At 45.7% G+C, this 19497-nt stretch overlaps 1 protein-coding gene across 1 annotated transcript; it reads left to right on the forward strand.

The window, feature by feature from the left end:
- The first annotated feature begins 936 nt into the window (after window positions 1–936).
- On the forward strand, window positions 937–12484 carry BPIFA3 (BPI fold containing family A member 3). Its single transcript, NM_001040535.2, has 8 exons — window positions 937–978; window positions 1152–1290; window positions 7706–7856; window positions 8868–8975; window positions 9863–10012; window positions 11175–11259; window positions 11681–11744; window positions 12262–12484. Exons 2-8 carry the CDS (start codon window positions 1167–1169, stop codon window positions 12294–12296), a joined length of 717 nt encoding a protein of 238 aa, NP_001035625.1. The 5' UTR covers window positions 937–978; window positions 1152–1166; the 3' UTR covers window positions 12297–12484.
- Window positions 12485–19497: the final 7013 nt, after the last annotated feature.

Here is a 19497-nt window from a genome sequence, read left to right on the forward strand (position 1 = left end):
GTGGAAACAGTGAGAGGCTTTATTTTGGGGGCTCCAAACTCACTGCAGATGGTGATTGCAGCCATGAAATTAAAAGACGCTTACTCCTTGGAAGAAAAGCTATGACCAACCTAGATAGCATATTAAAAAGCAGAGACATTACTTTACCAACAAAGGTCCGTCTAGTCAAAGCTGTGGGTTTTAGAGTAGTCATGTATGGATGTTAGAGTTGGACTATAAAGAAAGCTAAGAGCTGAAGAGTTGATGCTTTTGAACTGTGGTGTTGGAGAAGATTCTTGAGAGTCCCTTGGACTGCAAGGAGATCCAGCCAGTCCATCCTAAAGGAAATCAGTCCTGAATATTCATTGGAAGGATTGATGCTGAAGCTGAAATTCCAATACTTTGGCCACCTGATGCGAAGAACTGACTCATTGGAAAAGGCCCTGATGCTGGGAAAGATTGAAGGCAGGAGGAGAAGGGGATGACAGAGGATGAGATGGTTGGATGGCATCACTGACTCAATGGACATGAGTTTGAGTAAGCTCTGGGAGTTGGTGATGAACAGGGAAGCTTGGCTTGCTGCAGTCCCTGGAGTCGCAAAGAGTCATACACGACTGAGTGACTGAACTGAACTGAACAGAGACCAACCACTATTCATGTATTCATGTATCTCATTATTTCATGTATTCAGTCATTCAGTCATCAATAAACAATCACCAGCACTTAATTTCTACCAACCAAGCATGGTGGTAGACATTACAGATGATCCTGCCCTTAGGAAAATCCTAGCCCAATTGGGAAGCCTGAGATTAGCCATCCTCACCCATTCATTCATTCATTTATTCACTGAAGAGTCACCAACATCCAGGCTTTGCAGAGTCTGGGAGAGGACCCCTGCTGGATGACCCAACAGTGGGCTCTACTGGGTGTCACCAAGCAACCAAGCCTCCCTCTGGATTCCTGGCCTCACCCCAGTGTTCCACCTGCTGCCCTCACCATGTGAGCAAGCCCCGGCGGCAGCTGCCAGAGCCCATCACAACACCTCCCCAGAGCATGCTGGGGGGCTAACTCTGGTGTCATCTTCCTACCAAAAACCATGAGTCCATTCATCCCGGTGGCCACCCTTGCAGCCATCCACCTGTGTATCAACTGATCTTTCTTGATACCCACAGGTCCCAGAACCCAAGATGCATTCTGTCTGGAGGCTCCTGGTCCTCCTCGGCTTGCTGGCCTTGCCCTCAGCCCTACACAAGCCACACCAGCCTGGCCTGGCCAAGACTCACACAGACAGCAAATCGGCTCTGGCAAGAAGTAAGCTAACCTCATGCTCTGCCCGCTGTCACAGGGAGGGTGGGAAAGCATTACCCAGCTAGATGAGCTGGGATCAGTCACTTACCCTCTTTTCTTTCTCTTTTTCGTAGACTCGAAGTACAAAAAATTGAGGTTGAGTTGATCGTGTGCCTATTCATAGCACATTGTCATTATCAGGCACAATAGCAAGGCCCCTCTTGTGTTATTTTATGTTATTTTCCCCTCAACCTCTTGTTGTACTGTTTTTTCTGGATATTATTTTATGTTATTTTCCCCTAAACCTCTTATTATTCCCCTCTTCCTTGGCAGGCAATGCAGTGTGTTTAATATATGTGTTTTAAAATGCCCATATCCTTATAAAACATAGGTTGGCCGTAATGGTTGTTCAGGTTCTTCCATGACATCTTAATGATGTCAATAAATAAGTTGATGCCAACCCAATAAATAAGACTTCATTTTTTTTTACTGTTTTTTCTGGACATTATGCTGTTGACATATGTTGCTTCACGTTAGTGCAGAAAAGTCCATGAAATTCATCCACTTCACCACCACTTGTCCATTTCCCTAGGGATGAACACTTGAGTTGTCTCCAACTCCCTGCTATTATGAACTGCACGGTGATGAACATTCTCATATGTGTTCCTTTTAGAACCTGTGGGAGAATTTCTCTGGGGTATATCCTAAAGGGAGATGGCTGGGCTCTAGGGCAGATGCAAACTGAATTTAAAGACTGCTAGGTTGCTCTCTAGAATGATTACACCCCTTCCAGTAGCAAACAAGCATACCTCTGTCCCCATGTTTCCCAACACTGAATCAGTCCTCTTGGGCTGCCATAGCAAGATACTACAGACCAGGGTGCTTGAACAACAGATATTTATTGTCTCACATCTCTGGAGGCTGGAAGTTCAAGTTGCCAGGGTTGGTTTCTGGTGAAACGTCTCTTCTTGGCTTGCAGGCAGCCACCTTGTGTCTTCACCGAGCCTTTGCTCTGTGTGCACACAGAGAGTGAGTGAGTGAGTGTACTCTGGTGTCTCTCCTTCTTCTTATAAGGACACCAGTCCCATTGGATTAAGGCCCCACCCTTAAGACCTGGTTTAAGCTTAACTCCTCCCTCAAGCCTTCATCTCCAAACAGAGTCAAATTGGAGTCTGAGGCTTCAATATGTTCATTTGGGGAGGGGTAACGCAATACAGTACATAATGTCATCTTTCTAAATGTCTGCTAGTCTGTTTTGTTTTGTTGTGAGCAATATCTAATTGTTGTAGCTTAACTACCTGATTAGTAGGAACTTTGAGCATCATATCCTTTTTTAACTTTATTTATTTATTTATGACTGCACTGGGTCTCCGTTGCTTTCTCTAGTTTCCACATGTAGGGGCTGCTCCTCGTTGCCGTGCACGGGCTTCTCATTGCCTGGCTTCTCTTGCTGCGGAGCACAGGCTCCAGGCGTGCAGGCTGCAGTAGATGCAGCACGTCAGCTCGGTAGTTACAGCTCCTGGGCTCTAGAGCGTGGACTCAGCAGTTGGGGTGCATGGGCTTAGTCGCCCTGCAGTATATGGGTCCTTAGCCAGTGAATTCTTAACCACTGGACGACCACGGAGGTCCTGAGCATCACATCTTAATTTCTTTAGCCATTTTGACTTCTTTGAATTCCCTTTTCTTACCCTTTGCCCATTTTTCTATTTGCTTTCCATTTTTTTAATTCTCTTTCATTTGAGGAGATGTTAATTTATTTGACGTTAGTCCCTTCTCAGTCTAAGTACTGCTAACATTTCTCCCAAACTGTCACCTGTTAACTTTGTTTGTAGATGCTTCATTGAACAGGAATATTTTCAAACTTACATGTAAGATTTTAATTTATTTGGAGGCTGTCTTTATGTATATTTATATACGTAAGTTAGAGATTCAACTTCACTTCTCTCCATATGAGTCCATTTTCTCAACTCATCTACTAAATGATTAAGTTTCCAAACACGTGGATTCCTTTTTGAGTTCTGTGTTCTGTTTCTGTGTAACTGTTTCCGTACCAAGAACATAGTATTTTAAACACTACATCTTCGTAAAATGCCATTTCATCTGATAGAACTTTCTTCTTCCAAATGAATTTTAGACTGGGTTTAGTTCATTGAAAAAGAAAAAATAATCTTCTGGAAATTTAATTAGGATTTCATTGAATTTGTTTATGAATTTAATGATATTTTTGCAATATTACATTATCCAATTGCAAACTTAGTATAACTTTTCATTTATTCAGATTTTATTTTATAACCCTTAATAGAATTTTAAAGTTCAGTAAATGCTTTGAGCATGCTTTGTAAAATTGATTCCTAGAGATTTTATGAGTTTTGTTGCCTCAGTAAATACTGCCTGATTTTCTATTATGTTTTCTAGTTGGTATTGCTGGTACAGATGAGAGGAAAGTTGTTGATTTTTGAAAATTAATCTGCTACCCCAAAGTCTTATGGTTTATTAGTTCTAATAATTTGTCTTATTTATTCTGTTCAATTTTCTGTCTAGAGTATTACATCATCTGCAAATAGTGACAGTCTTTCCTATTTTCTTCTAAACCTTATAGTTCTTATGCCTTTTTCTTATTTTGCAGTAGAGCCAAAGTCTCCTATAGGGGTGGGAATATATCTAGAATTCTTCACTAAGTATATTTTCTGTAGGTTTTTGGAATATAGTTTTTATTTTGTTAAAGAAGTCCCCTTATATTCCTAGTTTCCTAAATTTTTCTTAATCATAAATCCATATTAGCCTTTAACAAGTGCTTTTCTGCATCTAAAAATTACCATACTAAAACTTATATCTATTATGTTAATATGATAAATTATATTAACAGATTTTCTTATGTTAAACCCATCCTACCATTTCTAAAATAAATATTATATTTTATAATGTACTATATCTTTACAAGCTACTATTTTATAATGTATTTTTGTAGTATACTATAATGTATCTATAATGTAGCAAACCAAAATTTATATTTTGTAATGTCATGTCATATTTTTATAATGTACTATTAGGTTTTTCTGGAACTCTCATGCTTTTTTGATGATCCAGCGGATGTTGGCAATTTGATCTCTAGTTCCTCTGCCTTTTCTAAAACCAGCTTGAATATCTGGAAGTTCACGGTTCACGTATTGCTGAAGCCTGGCTTGGAGAATTTTGAGCGTTACTTTACTAGCGTGTGAGATGAGTGCAACTGTGCGGTAGTTTGCGCATTCTTTGGCATTGCCTTTCTTTGGGATTGGAATGAAAACTGACCTTTTCCAGTCCTGTGGCCACTGCTGAGTCTTCCAAATTTGCTGGCATATTGAGTGCAGCACTTTCGCAGCATCATCTTTGAGGATTTGAAAGAGCTCAACTGGAATTTCATCACCTCCACTAGCTTTGTTCGTAGTAATGCTTTCTAAGACCCACTTGACTTCACATTCCAGAGTGTCTGGCTTTAGGTGAGTGATCATACCATTGTGATTATCTGGGTCATGAAGATCTTTTTTCTATAGTTCTTCTGTGTATTCTTGCCACCTCTTCTTAATATCTTCTGCTTCTGTTAGGTCCATACCATTTCTGTCCTTTATCGAGCCCATCTTTGCATGAAATGTTCCCTTGGTATCTCTAATTTTCTTGAAGAGATCTCTGGTCTTTCCCATTCTATTGTTTTCCTCTATTTCTTTGCATTGATCACTGAAGAAGGCTTTCTTATCTCTTCTTGCTATTCTTTGGAACTCTGCATTAGATATTTCTCCTTTGCTTTTCGCTTCTCTTCTTTTCATAGCTATTTGTGAGGCCTCCCCAGACAGCCATTTTGCTTTTTTGCATTTCTTTTCCATGGGCATGGTCTTGATCCCTGTCTCCTGTACAATGTCACAAACCTCCATCCATAGTTCATCAGGCACTCAGGCACATCAGGCACATCAGGCACATCAGATCTAGGCCCTTAAATCTATTTCTCACTTCCACTGTATAATCATAAGGGATTTGATTTAGGTCATACCTGAATGGTCTAGTGGTTTTCCCTACTTTCTTCAATTTCAGTCTGAATTTGGCAATAAGGAGCTGAGTCACAGTCAGCTCCTGGTCTTGTTTTTGCTGACTGTATAGAGCTTCTCCATCTTTGGCTGCAAAGAATATAATCAATCTGATTTCGGTGTTGACCATCTGGTGATGTCCATGTGTAGAGTCTTCTCTTGTGTGTTGGAAGAGGGTGTTTGCTATGACCAGTGCATTCTCTTGGCAAAACTCTATTAGCCTTTGCCCTGCTTCATTCCATATTCCAAGGCCAAATTTGCCTGTTACTCCAGGTGTTTCTTGACTTCCTACTTTTGCATTCCAGTCCCCTATAATGAAAAGGATATCTTTTTTGGATGTTAGTTCTAAAAGGTCTTGTAGGTCTTCATAGCACCGTTCAACTTCAGCTTCTTCAGCATTACTGGTTGGGGCATAGACTTGGATTACTGTGATATTGAATGGTTTGCCTTGGAAATGAACAGAGATCATTCTGTCGTTTTTGAGATTGCATTCAAGTACTGCATTTCAGACTCTTTTGTTGACCATGATGGCTACTCCATCTCTTCTAAGGGATTCCTGCCCACAGTAGTAGATATAATGGTCATCTGAGTTAAATTCACCCATTCCAATTCATTTTTGTTCACCAAAGCCTTTGACGGTATGGGTCACAAGAAACTGTGGAAAATTCTGAAAGAGATGGGAATACCAGACCACCTGACCTGCCTCTTGAGAAACCTATATGCAGGTCAGGAAGCAACAGTTAGAACTGGACATGGAACAACAGACTGGTTCCAAATAGGAAAAGGAGTACGTCAAGGCTGTATATTGTCACCCTGCTTATTTAACTTATATGCAGAGTACATCATGAGAAACGCTGGACTGGAAGAAACACAAGCTGGAATCAAGATTGCCGGGAGAAATATCAATAACCTCAGATATGCAGATGATACCACCCTTATGGCAGAAAGTGAAGAGGAACTCAAAAGCCTCTTGATGAAAGTGAAAGAGGAGAGTGAAAAAGTTGGCTTAAAGCTCAACATTCAGAAAACAAAGATCATGGCATCTGGTCCTATCACTTCATGGGAAATAGATGGGGAAACAGTGGAAACAGTGTCAGACTTTATTTTGGGGGGCTCCAAAATCACTGCAGATGGTGATTGAAGCCATGAAATTAAAAGATTCTTACTCCTTGGAAGAAAAGTTATGACCAACCTAGATAGCATATTCAAAAGCAGAGACATTACTTTGCCAACAAAGGTCCATCTAGTCAAGGCTATGGTTTTTCCAGTGGTCATGTATGGATGTGAGAGTTGGACTGTGAAGAAGGCTGAGCTCTGAAGAATTGATGCTTTTGAACTGTGGTGTTGGAGAAGACTCTTGAGAGTCCCTTGGACTGCAAGGAGATCCAGCCAGTCCATTCTGAAGGAGATCAGTCCTGGGATTTCTTTGGAAGGAATGATGCTAAAGCTGAAACTCCAGTACTTTGGCCACCTCATGCGAAGAGTTGACTCATTGGAAAGGACTCTGATGCTGGGAGGGATTGGGGGCAAGAGGAGAAGGGGACGACAGAGGATGAGATGGCTGGATGGCATCACTGACTCGATGGACGTGAGTCTGAGTGAACTCTGGGAGTTGGTGATGGACAGGGAGACCTGGCGTGCTGTGATTCATGGGGTCGCAAAGAGATGGACACGACTGAGCAACTGAACTGAACTGAACTATTAGATTTGTTAGCTAGTCATTTATTTAGGATCTTAGCAAATTTTTCATATATATATAAAACTGATACATAACTTCCCTTGTACTGTTCTTTTTTTCTAATTTTTTATTTTTAATTGGAGGATAATTGCTTTGCAGTGTTGTGTTGGTTTCTGCTATACGACAACGTGAATCAGCTATAAGTATACGTGTGCTCCTTCCCTCTTGAGCCTCCCTCACACCACTCCACCCCACCCTTCTAGGTCATCAGTCTTGTACTGTTCTTGAAGCAAGTCGTACTAGGCTCATAAAATGAATTTTGCATCTTCTTTTCCCATTTACTTTCATAATTACCTTTTTATAAAGTTGGGTAAGAGTCTTCCGTGAAACCAGGGACTCTTTGTGACCCATGGACTGTAGCCCGCCAGGCTCCTCTGTCCATGGAATTCTCCAGGCAAGAGCACTGGGTGCTGGAGTGGGTTGCATTTCCTGCTCCAGGGGGTCTTCCTCCAGAGATCAAACGTTTGGTCTCCTGCATTTCAGGCAGATTTCTTTACCATCTGAGCCACCAGGGAAGCCCCCAGCAGTCACTCGGCAAGAAGTGGGTGCTGCAGCCAGCAACCTGGGCCTCCTGGCTCCAACACCCACCCCCCAACTTTTGCCAGGACATCGTGCAATGTCACTGTCCCATGTCCATTTCCAGTTATTGCCCAGGGCCTCATGAAGCACAATACAGAGGGCCGAATCCAGAACATTCACCTCCTGGACAGTCTGAATGCCTCTGGGAAGATGGCCCCGGGGATGGTGGGCTGGCTAATCGGCAGCATGAGCCTTCATCACCATCAAGAAGGCAGGTGAGATCCTGAACACCATCCCTGGCCCTGGGATTCCTTAAAAGGCTCTGGGTCAGAGGGCAGAGCTGAGGCCTAGAGGTGCAAGCCCTATGAAGAAGGAAGGAGGGAAGATGAGTTGGGGCGTCACTGGGGAAGGCAGCACAGCATAGTCATTAAAGGTAGAGGTTTCGGGAGCAAAAGTGTCCTCACTTACATCCTGGCGCTGCCACCAACTTTGGGGAAATTTTTGGACCACTCTGATCTCATCTATGAGACATAGGTACCCAGAGCACAGCCCGGATAACATCTGGGGTGCCATAGGAACCCAGGGCTAGAGTCAGACATTCGAACCCCACTTTATTGCTTGAAAGCTGTGTGACCCTGGGCAAGGCATTTGAGCTCCCCGAGCTTCAGCCTTGAGTCCCATCAGTGAAATGGGCATAATGACTGCTGCATCCTGGAGTTGTTAGGGGCTTTCCCCACTGCACTCATAGCCACTGCATAGCCACTGGTTAAACAACTGCATAGCCGTTGGTATAATCAGTCTCACAGAACTGGGCCTGTCTTTCACCTTCACTTTCCCTCCTTCCTCTCAATGGATGCAGGTCTCAAAGCTACTCAGCTGTAACACCTTCTGTGCCCTTGACCTGCCTTCTCTGTGATCTGAATGCCTTATTCCCTCCATTTTAATGAGTGCCAGTGCTCATCACCTTGATGTATGAGGCCACAATCGCTTCCCTTCATTCATTCCTTTAACAGTCATCCTCTGAGAGTATTAGGCTGGCTCTGAGAACAAGCCCAGTGGCTGGGTCTGCAGTTGGCTGTGGGTTTCACGAGACAGCTGTATGGAGCTGTTAGGGGTGCTTGGGGTCAGCTTGTAGCCCAGGACTCCTACCGGGAGCTCTTGCCAGCAGAACATCTGTAAAAGGATCTGACTCCAAACCCAACTGCCAGCCTTGTCTGTCAACCCAAGGTCTTGAGGTCTGAGGTCCTTGAGCATTGGTGGGGGCCTTTTTCTCCTTCCTTGTGTAGTGCCAACATTACCAACGCTCAGCTGGACTATGGTGGGATCCGGATGTCTTTCCATAAGGAGTGGTTCACAGCAAACATCTCACTTGGATTTGACATTGACTTGAGACTGTGAGTCATTCAGAAGCAGGGTCTAAAGGGCACTGTTCCTCTTCACTGGGAAGCCGGGAGTGGGGGCAGGCAGATTTTGGCCATTTGGGGAACCCAGATCTTTCTGCACCAACCTGGTTTCAAATCCTGGTTTCCAAACTCACTTGCTATGTAACCTCAAGCAAGTCACTTCATCTCTCTTCACCTCTCTGAGCCTTGGTTTCTTCAGCTGAAATGTGGATGGCGATCACTGATAAGTGGAGACAGGTCATTTGCTCATTTAAACCTATGTGAGTTCCCTATAACGATCTTTAAAAAGAGAAACACTTTAATGATCTCATCACCCTTCCCTCTGCCTGTTTAAACTGTCCTTTAACATTTGCTGCTCCCAAGGAAATGGAGGGCTCCACTAAATGATAAAGATTTTTATAATAAAATTAAATCTCCATTTTTTAATTTCCAAAGCCCCCTCCCAGAAAGTGTTAGTCACTCAGTCATGTCTGACTCTTTGCCACCCCATAGACTGTAGCCTGCCAGGCTCCTCCGTCCATGGGATTTCCCAGGCAAGAATAATGGAGTGGGTTGCCATTCCTTTCTCCAGGGGATCTTCCCAACGTAGGAATTGAACCTGGGTCTCTTGGCTTGCGGGCAGATTATTTTACCATCTGAGCAACCAGGGAAGCCCAAAGGCCCCCTAATCTAGTCTATTTAAAAGGATCTTTGGAAGCCACTCAGGCTAATAACATTTTTCTCCTTAATCACTGACAACAAAATTTAACATCCAGGCACCGTGGAGCCCCACTGGGCTGGTTTGGCAAAACAGCCACTCTCCATATTGGCTGCTTTCTCCTCCTTCTACTCTTTTTCTGTCTCCTGCCCTTCCCTCTCCTCTGCTGTCTCATCCCCAGGCCCTTCAATAACCATATCATAAAGACACACGAACGCATGAACCTCTCTGTGGAGTTCTGGCTGGAGAAAGATGAGTTTGGCCGGAGGGATCTGGTGATAGGCAAATGCCACGTGGAGCCCAGGAGTGTCCACACGACCTTCCTCACTGAGTAAGATCCCAGCCACCCCTTCCCAGGGCTGGGCCCCTTCCGGACCGGCACTGGCTTCGGTCGCACGTCTCCACCAGCTCCTGGGAAAGCCCTAGACCGACCTCATGCTTTCCCCCAGATCTCTTCCTCCTCCTGCATTCCCATCCTGGGGATGACCCTGCCACCCTCCCAGAAGCCAGACTCTTCCTCCCCCTCCCCACAGGCCATCTTCACCAGGTCCCATCAGTGACCTCCTGGCAACCCTCACCTGCTCCCTCTCTTTCCATCCTCACACCCACTGGCCGGGCTCATAGTCCACTTTCTGAACCTCCTCCGGCTTTCCCTGACTCAGACCTCACTGCCTTCACTCCATTCTCCCCCTGCAGCAGGGAGATTTTCTGGTCTTCATTCTCCCCCAGCCCAGAAATCTGGTCTTGTTCCCCCCACCTCTGCTTCAAACTCTCCAGCGGTTCTCCAACACCCTCTGGATAGAGAGCAAACTCCTGGCTGTCACTCAAGGCCCTGCTTGTCCTGTCCCATGCCCCACTCTGTGGCCCTGTGCCCTCGAGCCTCTCAGGACTCCCTCCATCAGCATGATATATTTTCATCCTTAGGCCTACACGCCCCTCCCTTCTCCTTTAAAGCTCCTCCTCATCACTCAGCCAGTTGACAGATACTTGATGAGAGCCTACTATGTGCTAGGCACGGTGCGCTTACTGCTAGGGATACAGTAGTGAGCAAGATAGAAAAAAACAGATCTAAATGAAGATCTGTAAGCTGGCTGACCAAGTGAGTGAATCCCAACAGACTAGTGAGTCCCTCAAGGGCAAGATCTATGTCTGATTTCTCTCCATAATTCCAGATGGCTGAAAGCAACTAGGTCCTCAGTGTATGTCCGTTCATTTATTCATCAGATATTCACTGAATGCCTAGATCATGCCAGACATCCACAAAGAGGACTGTGGGGTGTGGCTACTGACCTGGTTCTAATCTAATCAGCACTTAACTAGCTGTGTGACCTTGGGCAAGGCATATCATTTCGCCCTTCGACTACTGCTTACAGTGACAGCTCTCGTGTAGAGCTGGCTGAGGAGTCAATGGCTGTGAGATGCCCTCCACACACAGCCCTTGCCATTAGTGCTTCCTGTATTTATCTGTGCAATACACCCACCTCTCTTTCTAGAGCTATCCCACCAAAGGTGAATCCTTTTCTCCGCAACTTCAGAGATAACCTGGAAAAAGTTATCCCACATCTGATAGAAAGTCAGGTAAGTTTGAGAAAAAGGGTTTTCACCTTGGGCATCCCTGAGTCTGTGGGTCAGGGCATATATATTGGCATTTCATTGGAGAAATGGGTCTTTAGAACCTGGGAAATCTCCATTAAAATGTTCAGTTTTGCCATCTACTGGCTGTGTCTTTAGGCAAGTGACTTAGCCTCCCTGGACCTCAGTTTCCCCATCTGTAGCATGGGAGCCATCACACTCTCTATTTCACAGAAAGTCACAGAGATTCAGGGGGACAAAGCAGAGTAGTGTGGTGCATGGCTCCTGGCAAATAGTTGGCACTCAATACAGGAGAGCCACTATTGCAATGATTCCTTGTTGAAATCCCATGGCTCCCAGCCACAAGCCTTCCAGTTTTCTTCTTCCAGTCCCTGGTCTGACCCTTCTTTCTGTCCTGGTGGCCCAGGTATGTCCTCTGATTGACGAGATACTCAGGCAGCTGGATGTGAAACTGTTGAAAAGTCTCATGGGTAAGTGAGCATCTGTGTCCCTTTGGTGGGGAGGACTGAAGATGGGCAAATGGACAAGAGAGCTGTCCCTGCTTCAGCTCCCATGGAGGCCTTCTGAGGGGTGCCTGCATGTGCTCTGAGGACACTCGGAGGTGAATGTGTGACCATGACCATCACTGTCCCCAAGTGAGGTGGGACAGTGGAGGGCACCCCTACCAATCAGGCTGTACCCCATCAAACCTCCAGGTCACCAGAGCTTCCCCCAAGATCTCCGCTCAATCCTTTAGGGAGCACTGACCCCCCTACCTGAGCTCACCTGAGCCCCAGTTGCAGACAAACAGATAAAGTTCCTGCCATCAGGGAACTCACTGTGAATGGAAGACACAAGAAGTGATTAGATATCGTTTGAAGAGTTTCAGTGCAAATGTTCCCAGCACTGGGCCTTGGTCATCATGAAAGGATGAGAGACCCCTTCAGTGTGGAGCTGGGGATTTGGGGGCAGACACCTGGTGACTGATTCTGCCTCTTCTCCTTACAGAACAGGATATTGCTCACAAACTCAACCAACTTTGAGTCCAGCCAACCTTCCATGAACCAGACTTGAGCACCCTTCAGCAGCCACTGATCCATTAGAGGGAAATAACACACTTGGAGACCTTAAGTCTCCCTTATGGTGGGACTTCTGATGCTCCAAAAACTTGTACCACAGGTTCTATGGACATCCTGTCCTCTTCCATAATAAATTCTAGCTCTGAAGAGTGCAAAAGGCCTTCTGCCTAGGTCCTGAGGTTTGGGTTCCAAAAGTCAGACCTGATGAAGATCCATCCTGAGACTGGATATGCCTGGGTTTGCTCATCAGCCCAGAAATGACACAGAAAACATCGTTTCTTATCCTGTAATTGGCAGCCAGTAGCCCCCATCCACAGATCTGCTCAACAGTGCAGGGAGGGTCCTGTTGAGGTTTCTCATCCTCTCATCCATTGAACCCATGTTTATTAAGCACCTGGGTTCTCTGGTGGCTCAGATGGTAAAGAGTCTGCCCACAATGCAGGAGACCTGGATTTGATCCCTGGGTTGGGAAGATCCCCTGGAGAAGGAAACATCAACCCACTCCAGTATTCTTGCCTGGAGAATTCCATGGAGAGAGGAGCCTGGAGGGCTATAGTCCATGGGGTTGCAAAGAGTTGGACATGACTGAGCGACTAACACTTTCACTTTATTGAGCATCTAATATGTGCCAACCGCTCTGCTGGATTCCAAGGGAGTGAAGAATGGTGATAGAGTGGTAAAGTAGAAACATTGCCCCCAAAAGATCTGCATTCAAGTTCAATTCAACCCAATAAGAAGTTCCATGAGCATATGGACATGTGCATCAGGGCAGCCAGTGACCACACACCCCGTACCCGCCCCCAGCATCGGCCTGGCACATTTACTCGTGGTTAGATGCTGGGTGAGTCCTGGTCTTAGGACTCCCTGGCTATGTCAGGGACAAGGCACATAACCTTTTGGTCTTCCTCCCCTGCGGAAAGGGGATAGAAATCTTGCAGGACGTGGAGCAACAGGAGCCAGCACACGGCTGGAGGGAGGTGAGTCATAACTCCACTTCATAAAACTAGGTGGCAGCATCTCCAAAAGGGCAGCATATTCCTCCCTCTGACCCAAAATCCCGCCCCTAAGTACAGAAATACGTGTCTGTGGATCCCACAAGATCTGTCCAAGATTGCTCGTGGCAGCCATAGTCATAAGAGCCCCAAAGTGAAAACTCCCTAAGTGCACATCCAAAAAAAGGATAAATACAGTGGATAGATAATTAGCTTACGGGAAGGTCACCAGCAGAATCCTCTACAGTAAAGAGAATTACCTGCACTCACTCAACTGCATGGATGGATCTCACACACCTAATAAAGCCAGGCTCCAAAACACGGATCTCCCATCTATGTGAAGCTACCACACAGCAGACCTAATGCATGTAGTCAGCAGTCAAGTTGGTGTTATCCTTGGGGAGATGCTTGGTGACTAGAAGTAGAGGGAGGGGCTCTGCAGGGCTGATGCCATTCTGTTTCTTGATCTGGGCGCTGATTTACAGGGAAGGCATTCAGTTTGTGAAAGTTCACTGAGCTATTCACTTATGTGCGTTTTTCCCATTTATGTTATAGTTTAACCAAAAATTTTTATTTTGAAAATAAAAACTATTTACCCTGCAGGATATTTGCAGGAATACACAAAAGCAGTTGCAGTATGATTAACACGTGCTAGGTCCACGGGAAGTGCTAATTAAAAGTCATTTAATTTGTTGTTAATAAGTTGATTAATGACTATTCAATTCTTTTTTTTTTTTTTTAGTTGCAATGTGAGAACTCTTAGTTATGGCATGTGGGACCTAGTTCCTTAATCAGGGCTTGAACGTGGGCCCCCTGCATCAGGAGCTCGGAGTCTTAGCCACTGGGACCACCAGAGAAGTCCCTCGGTTCTTAAATATAGATTCCTGTCCTCCTCCACCCAAGGCAAGGAAGAGCATACTGAGAAATAAAGAGGAAATAACATACACACAATTAATAGCAGTAACACACACAGGACTCAGCATATGCCAAGCTTGGTGCTCAGAGCTTGCATCCAGCATCTCATCAAATCCTCACAGAAACCGCATGAAGTTCAAAACTGCTATCTTATTCAAAACTGCTCTCCTTACACAGCCAGGAAATGACCAAGCCAACTGCACTCAAGCAGCCAGACTCCAGAGCCCACATCTTTGACCACTGTGGATCCCCCACTTCAGTCTTCCCTCCCAACATTCCTGCACCCACCTACACACACCCTACACTTAGGGGAAAATGATGAAATATTCATTCAGCTTGAGGGGAAATGATGAAATATTCATTCAGCTTGACTGACAAGCTCAAACAAGGAGGTGTCAACAGCTCAGAGATGAGAATAGGGCAAGCGATACTCACGTCTCCATCTTTCAACTCAGACTCCCTAATCCAAAATGCTTCACTGGGGATTTGCAACCCTAAACGCCCACGTTCACACAAAAGATTCCCCTTGACAGGCTTGAGTTTACGGGATTTTCCTGCTCGTGATTCAGAGAGCAAACACGGGAGGGCTGGGCCTCATCCTCCAGCGAGACTGCCTGGTCCCTCGGTGAAAGTGGCTTTTGTCCACCTTTCTTCTGACCCCTGCCAGGAGTGCCTTTCTCAAGAGCCCTCCTCGGGTTTCTTGAATTCTGGGTTTTGTTTTGTTTTGTTTTAAGGTTCACAGAGCTGTGGACTCATCGTGTTTTCTCCTGGAGGAGCTTGGTGCACAATGGACCTCTAATATGATACCGGGGTCTGGGGTAGGGGGTAATTGAAGCAGATATTCAGCCCCAAATACTCAGATGCTTGCTCCAACCCTGCCCGCCTATGCTTGTAACGACTTCCTCTCGCTTCCATACAGAGTTCTGGCTCCCAGGGGACAGAGCTAGCATCCCACTCCCAAGTTCTGGAGAGCAGACCTTGCACAATTGAAAAATAAAATGAACTCTGCCCTTTAAAAAGGGATCTCTTGATTCACAAAACAATGCCAGCAAAGACTCCCCAACACAATCACAGTCTGATATGTAGGATGAAAAGGGCACAATCTCCAGTTTGTGAGAAACACAACGAGGAGGCACTGACGTCACCAAAGTGGAAAACACTGTCTTGAAATGTTAGCTGGGTGTCCGTCCACACTTCTTGATGCCTCATGACCCTTGTCCTGCTCGGGGCAGGGAAACCAGCCACACCGGTGCTTCCAGGAAGGGCAACTGCAGCAGAAGCTGAGAGAAGGCTTTTGAGTCTGCGAAGCCTGGGTCTCTGACAAAGCGTCAGTGACAAAGAACGGATGAGTGGTTGCCAGTTGCAGGGGCGGGAGGGAGTCGGGAGAAGGGAAGGAGTGACTCTGAAAGGGCGGCATGAGGGTATTTTGGGGGTGATGGACATGTTCTGTAGTAACCTGATTATTATTGTGGCTACATAGAACTATTCATGTGTTAAAACTCATTGAATTATACACCCCCCCCAAAAGTCAATTTTACTGTAGGTTAATTATTTTTTAAGCCTGAGTTTTTCATTTTCAAAATGTGGGACATAGGAGAATAACATGTATATGACTATGTTATAGCATAGTCTAATGTATAGTCTAATGGTATCCATTAAGAATAGTATGCATATGGCTAATTGAAGCAAGGTTTCTTGCTCCCAGGACTAGAAAATCTCCCTGTTGGTGGAGTGTGTGAGAGTCCAAGAGAAACTGAAGAGCACATAATTGTCGTGGGTTCTGAGAAGTGTCTCCTGCTTCTCCCCAGGCAAACCTTGGCGTGAGAGGAGGGCCAGCAGAAACCCCAGGTCGAAGTGGGGGATTCCAGAATGGGCAGAGTCTGTGCCCCTATTCCCTTCCAGAGCCAGGAAAGATGGCTGGACCCCAAGGAGAGAGGGTCAACTGGAAGGTCATAGTCCAGACAGATGGGCTAAGGTCCTGCCCAAGGCCCAAGGAATCGCGACACAGAACACTTTTGGGTGTCCAGCAAAAGAGTAAAAAGTAAAGGCTAAATTTAAAGGGATGGAATTTCCCTGATGTTCCAGTGGTTAAGAATCCACCTGCTAATGCAGGGAATGAAGGTTTAACCCCTAGTCAGGGAACTAAGATCCCACATACCATGGAGCAACTAAGCCTGCCTGCAGCAACGACTGAGCCCATACCTGGCAATGAAAGTTCCCCCTGGCTTCAACCAAGACCCAGTGCAGACAAATAAGAGGGAAGGAATGGGGTGGGGGTGGGAGGGAGGTTCAAGACAGAGGGGACATTAAGTATACCAGTGGTTGATTCGTGTTGTTTTATGGCAGAAACTAGCACGATACTGTAAAGCGATTATCCTCCGATTAAAAATAAAAGAGAAAATATAATTTAAAAAGTTAACTCGAAGGGGCTTTTAGGAAGAAAGGAAAGCACAGCATTTAGGCATCAAGGGACTAAATGGGGTGTGGCTGTCTCTACATTTCCAGTCAAAACAAGGACAGGGCAGCCTCCTTCAGATGCCCTGGCACCAATAAAGCCCCTGGAACAGAAATAAAATGCCAGGGGGAAATGAGGACAGTTCTGTTATTCAGCAAAATGATACTTGAAATATTAAACTCTACATACATTAGGGGGCGGGGGAGGGGGAACATGTAGGGGAAGTTCCCTGGTGGCCTAGTGGTTAGGATTCAATGCTGCCATTATGGAGGCCTGGGTTCAATCCCTGGTCAGGGAACCATCCCACATGCCATGTGGTAAGATGCAACCAAAATACAATAAATGAAAAAATAAAGGGATTATGTATTTAAAAAGAAAACCATGTAGGGACTTAATAATCCACCTTCCAATGCAGGAAACACGGGTTTGATCCCTGGTCTAGGAACCAAGATCCCACATGCACAGAGCAACTAAGCTCAAGAACTGCAACTACCGACCTGCACAATCTGGAGCCTGTGCACCACAGCCAGAGTCCACACACTGCAACAAAAGATCCCACATGATGCAACTAAGACTCGGCACAGCCAAACAGATAGTACATTTTTTAAACTTTTTTAACTTTAAAAAAAAAAAAAAACATGTAAACACATGAGCTTATGAACTGAACATAAACCCCCTCCTTAGACATTATCTCCACAGCCCTGTGAGGTAGATACTAACTCCCCATTTTACAGATGAGGAAACTGAGGTTCAAAGGATTGGAGGGACTTGCCCAGGGTCATAGGATTTGAACCAGGGCAATATGTGCCCAAAGCCATCCCCTTTCTGCCGTAACACAAATGTAATTTCCTAGCTTGGCTGTTAGCTGTCCAATAACAAACTTGAATCTATTCCTTGACTTATCTGCCTCTGTTTCCCCAAAAGATAGTAACAATGTGACCCAGTCCAGAAGAGCTGTACCAAAATAGCATAAAAAGGGGGCCCCTCTGAGGGTGACTGTCAACACACAGGCTGTGGGAACAGTCTGGTATGTGCTTGAATGGATAACTGAGTTCAAAGCCACAGCCTCCTAGAGGCATCAGCCAGACTCACAGGAAGCAGGAGTAGCTCCTGTGATGGTCTGAAATGAAGGGAGGGCAGCACGGCTCACTCTTCACCAGGACATCAGACACGGGGGAGAATTCTGATTCCACGACTCACTCGCTGTTTGTTCCTCGGCAATAATCACCCTCTCTGAACCTTAGTCTCCTCTGACATTTGAGGTTCAACCATATCAACCAATCATGTCAAAGATGAAGTTCATGTATGGAAACATCTGGCACACAGTAGGTCCTCAATAAATGTGCATTTCCTCCTTCACTGTCTGCTTTTGCTTATAAGGTGTTTGGTTCCACAAGACAAGAGCTGCTGTCACTGGACTAAGACCTGGAACTCCCTGTGCCTCATTTTTTTTTCATCTGTAAAACAGACTCCAAAGACCCAAGGGGTGGGAACAAATTCTTCATACCTTCATTTGGGGACCGGGAGAAAAATGGATAAGGGTAGAGATCAGGATGCCACACAATCCCTCAGGCCTGGGACACTGGGTAGCCTTTTTCAGGTTATACAAGTGGGAGCATGACATTCACAGATGGAGGGATGCAAAATGGTCATAGCATACCCAAGCCATCCTCATTTCAGCCCAGTGATCAAGAGAAAGAACTGGAGCATGGATACCTGGGCCCCATGCCCACCGTGAGACTCTGGACTCATTGCCTCAGACTCCAAGCCTCAGTTTCCCCCTTTGTAAAATGGATGTATTCATTCCCACCCCACACAAGGCTATGAGGATTCGTGAAGGGCTGGATGTGAAAAATAGCAATGCTGGGCCTGACATTTAGGCAGAGCTCCGCAAGCCTTAGCTGTTGTCATAGTTTTTATTGTGATTATTATCCGGTAGCTTGAGTCCTAATGACACTGACCAGGGTTCTTGGCCTTCCTTAGTCAATAGAAATTGACTACAGGCCAGACAATAAGTTCGGGAAGACTTTACTGGGGCCCCTGCTAACAGCAGGGGGAAGCGAAAATACGTAACAGGCTCCCTTGCTCCCTCCCCAAGGCGGGGCATTCTGGTTCCTTCTAGGGGGTGAGGGTAGGGGGTGTGTCCAAGGGTTGGGCTGGAGGGGGGCTTAAATGGTCTGCCCACCTTTTTGGTGGTGTTGGTGCAGGGGGTATGTGCGGTACCCAGCGTTTGCTCCCGACCACCGCCCCCCGGTTTTGGTTCTCAGCCTTTCAGAAGTGGCAGATGGGTTTAGGGTTTTTTTTATGTCGTGTTGTCCATAATTTGCCCCAACTGCAAATGCATGCAGTTATTTTTAGTCCCTTATAGTTTTTTTGTATTTTCTTACTCAAAGAGACATTTGTCCAGGAGTAAGCACTGCAGCAACTAACTCTGCCCTCATCTTCTCTGAGTCCTTGGGCACCTGTACCCACTGGGCCTCATGTCGGGAGCCGCGTTAGGCATTACTGACAAAATGCAGGCACGGTCCCCAGCCCCCTCTCCTCATTCCGCAGGCACGGATCCCGGGATGAAGGAGTTAGGCCTTGTAATTCTCACTTGTCTTTTCCTCTCCTCAGCCGAGTTGACTGAAAAGGAATATTAAGGTGCTTATTGGTCTTGAGAGGAGCACGAGAAGGTACAAAGCCTTCTGCGGCTGTGCTCAGAAAATAATTCATAAAGTTAATCATTGACATTTGTTCAAGGACTTTTACAAAAGAGTGTTCCAGGATGAGCACATAGGCGGTAGCTTGAGGCCATGGGAGG

Source organism: Bos taurus, chromosome 13 (genome assembly GCF_002263795.3).
Source record: "Bos taurus isolate L1 Dominette 01449 registration number 42190680 breed Hereford chromosome 13, ARS-UCD2.0, whole genome shotgun sequence".
Taxonomy (NCBI): Eukaryota; Metazoa; Chordata; class Mammalia; order Artiodactyla; family Bovidae; genus Bos; species Bos taurus.

Bases quoted from the DNA above. Each gene is read 5' to 3' on its own strand.
- BPIFA3 (NM_001040535.2), top strand. From the start codon at position 1,167: ATGCATTCTGTCTGGAGGCTCCTGGTCCTCCTCGGCTTGCTGGCCTTG. The intron at 8,976-9,862 runs GTGAGTCATTCA...TCTCATCCCCAG, and splicing joins TTTGACATTGACTTGAGACT to GCCCTTCAATAACCATATCA. The intron at 10,013-11,174 runs GTAAGATCCCAG...CTCTCTTTCTAG, and splicing joins CACACGACCTTCCTCACTGA to AGCTATCCCACCAAAGGTGA.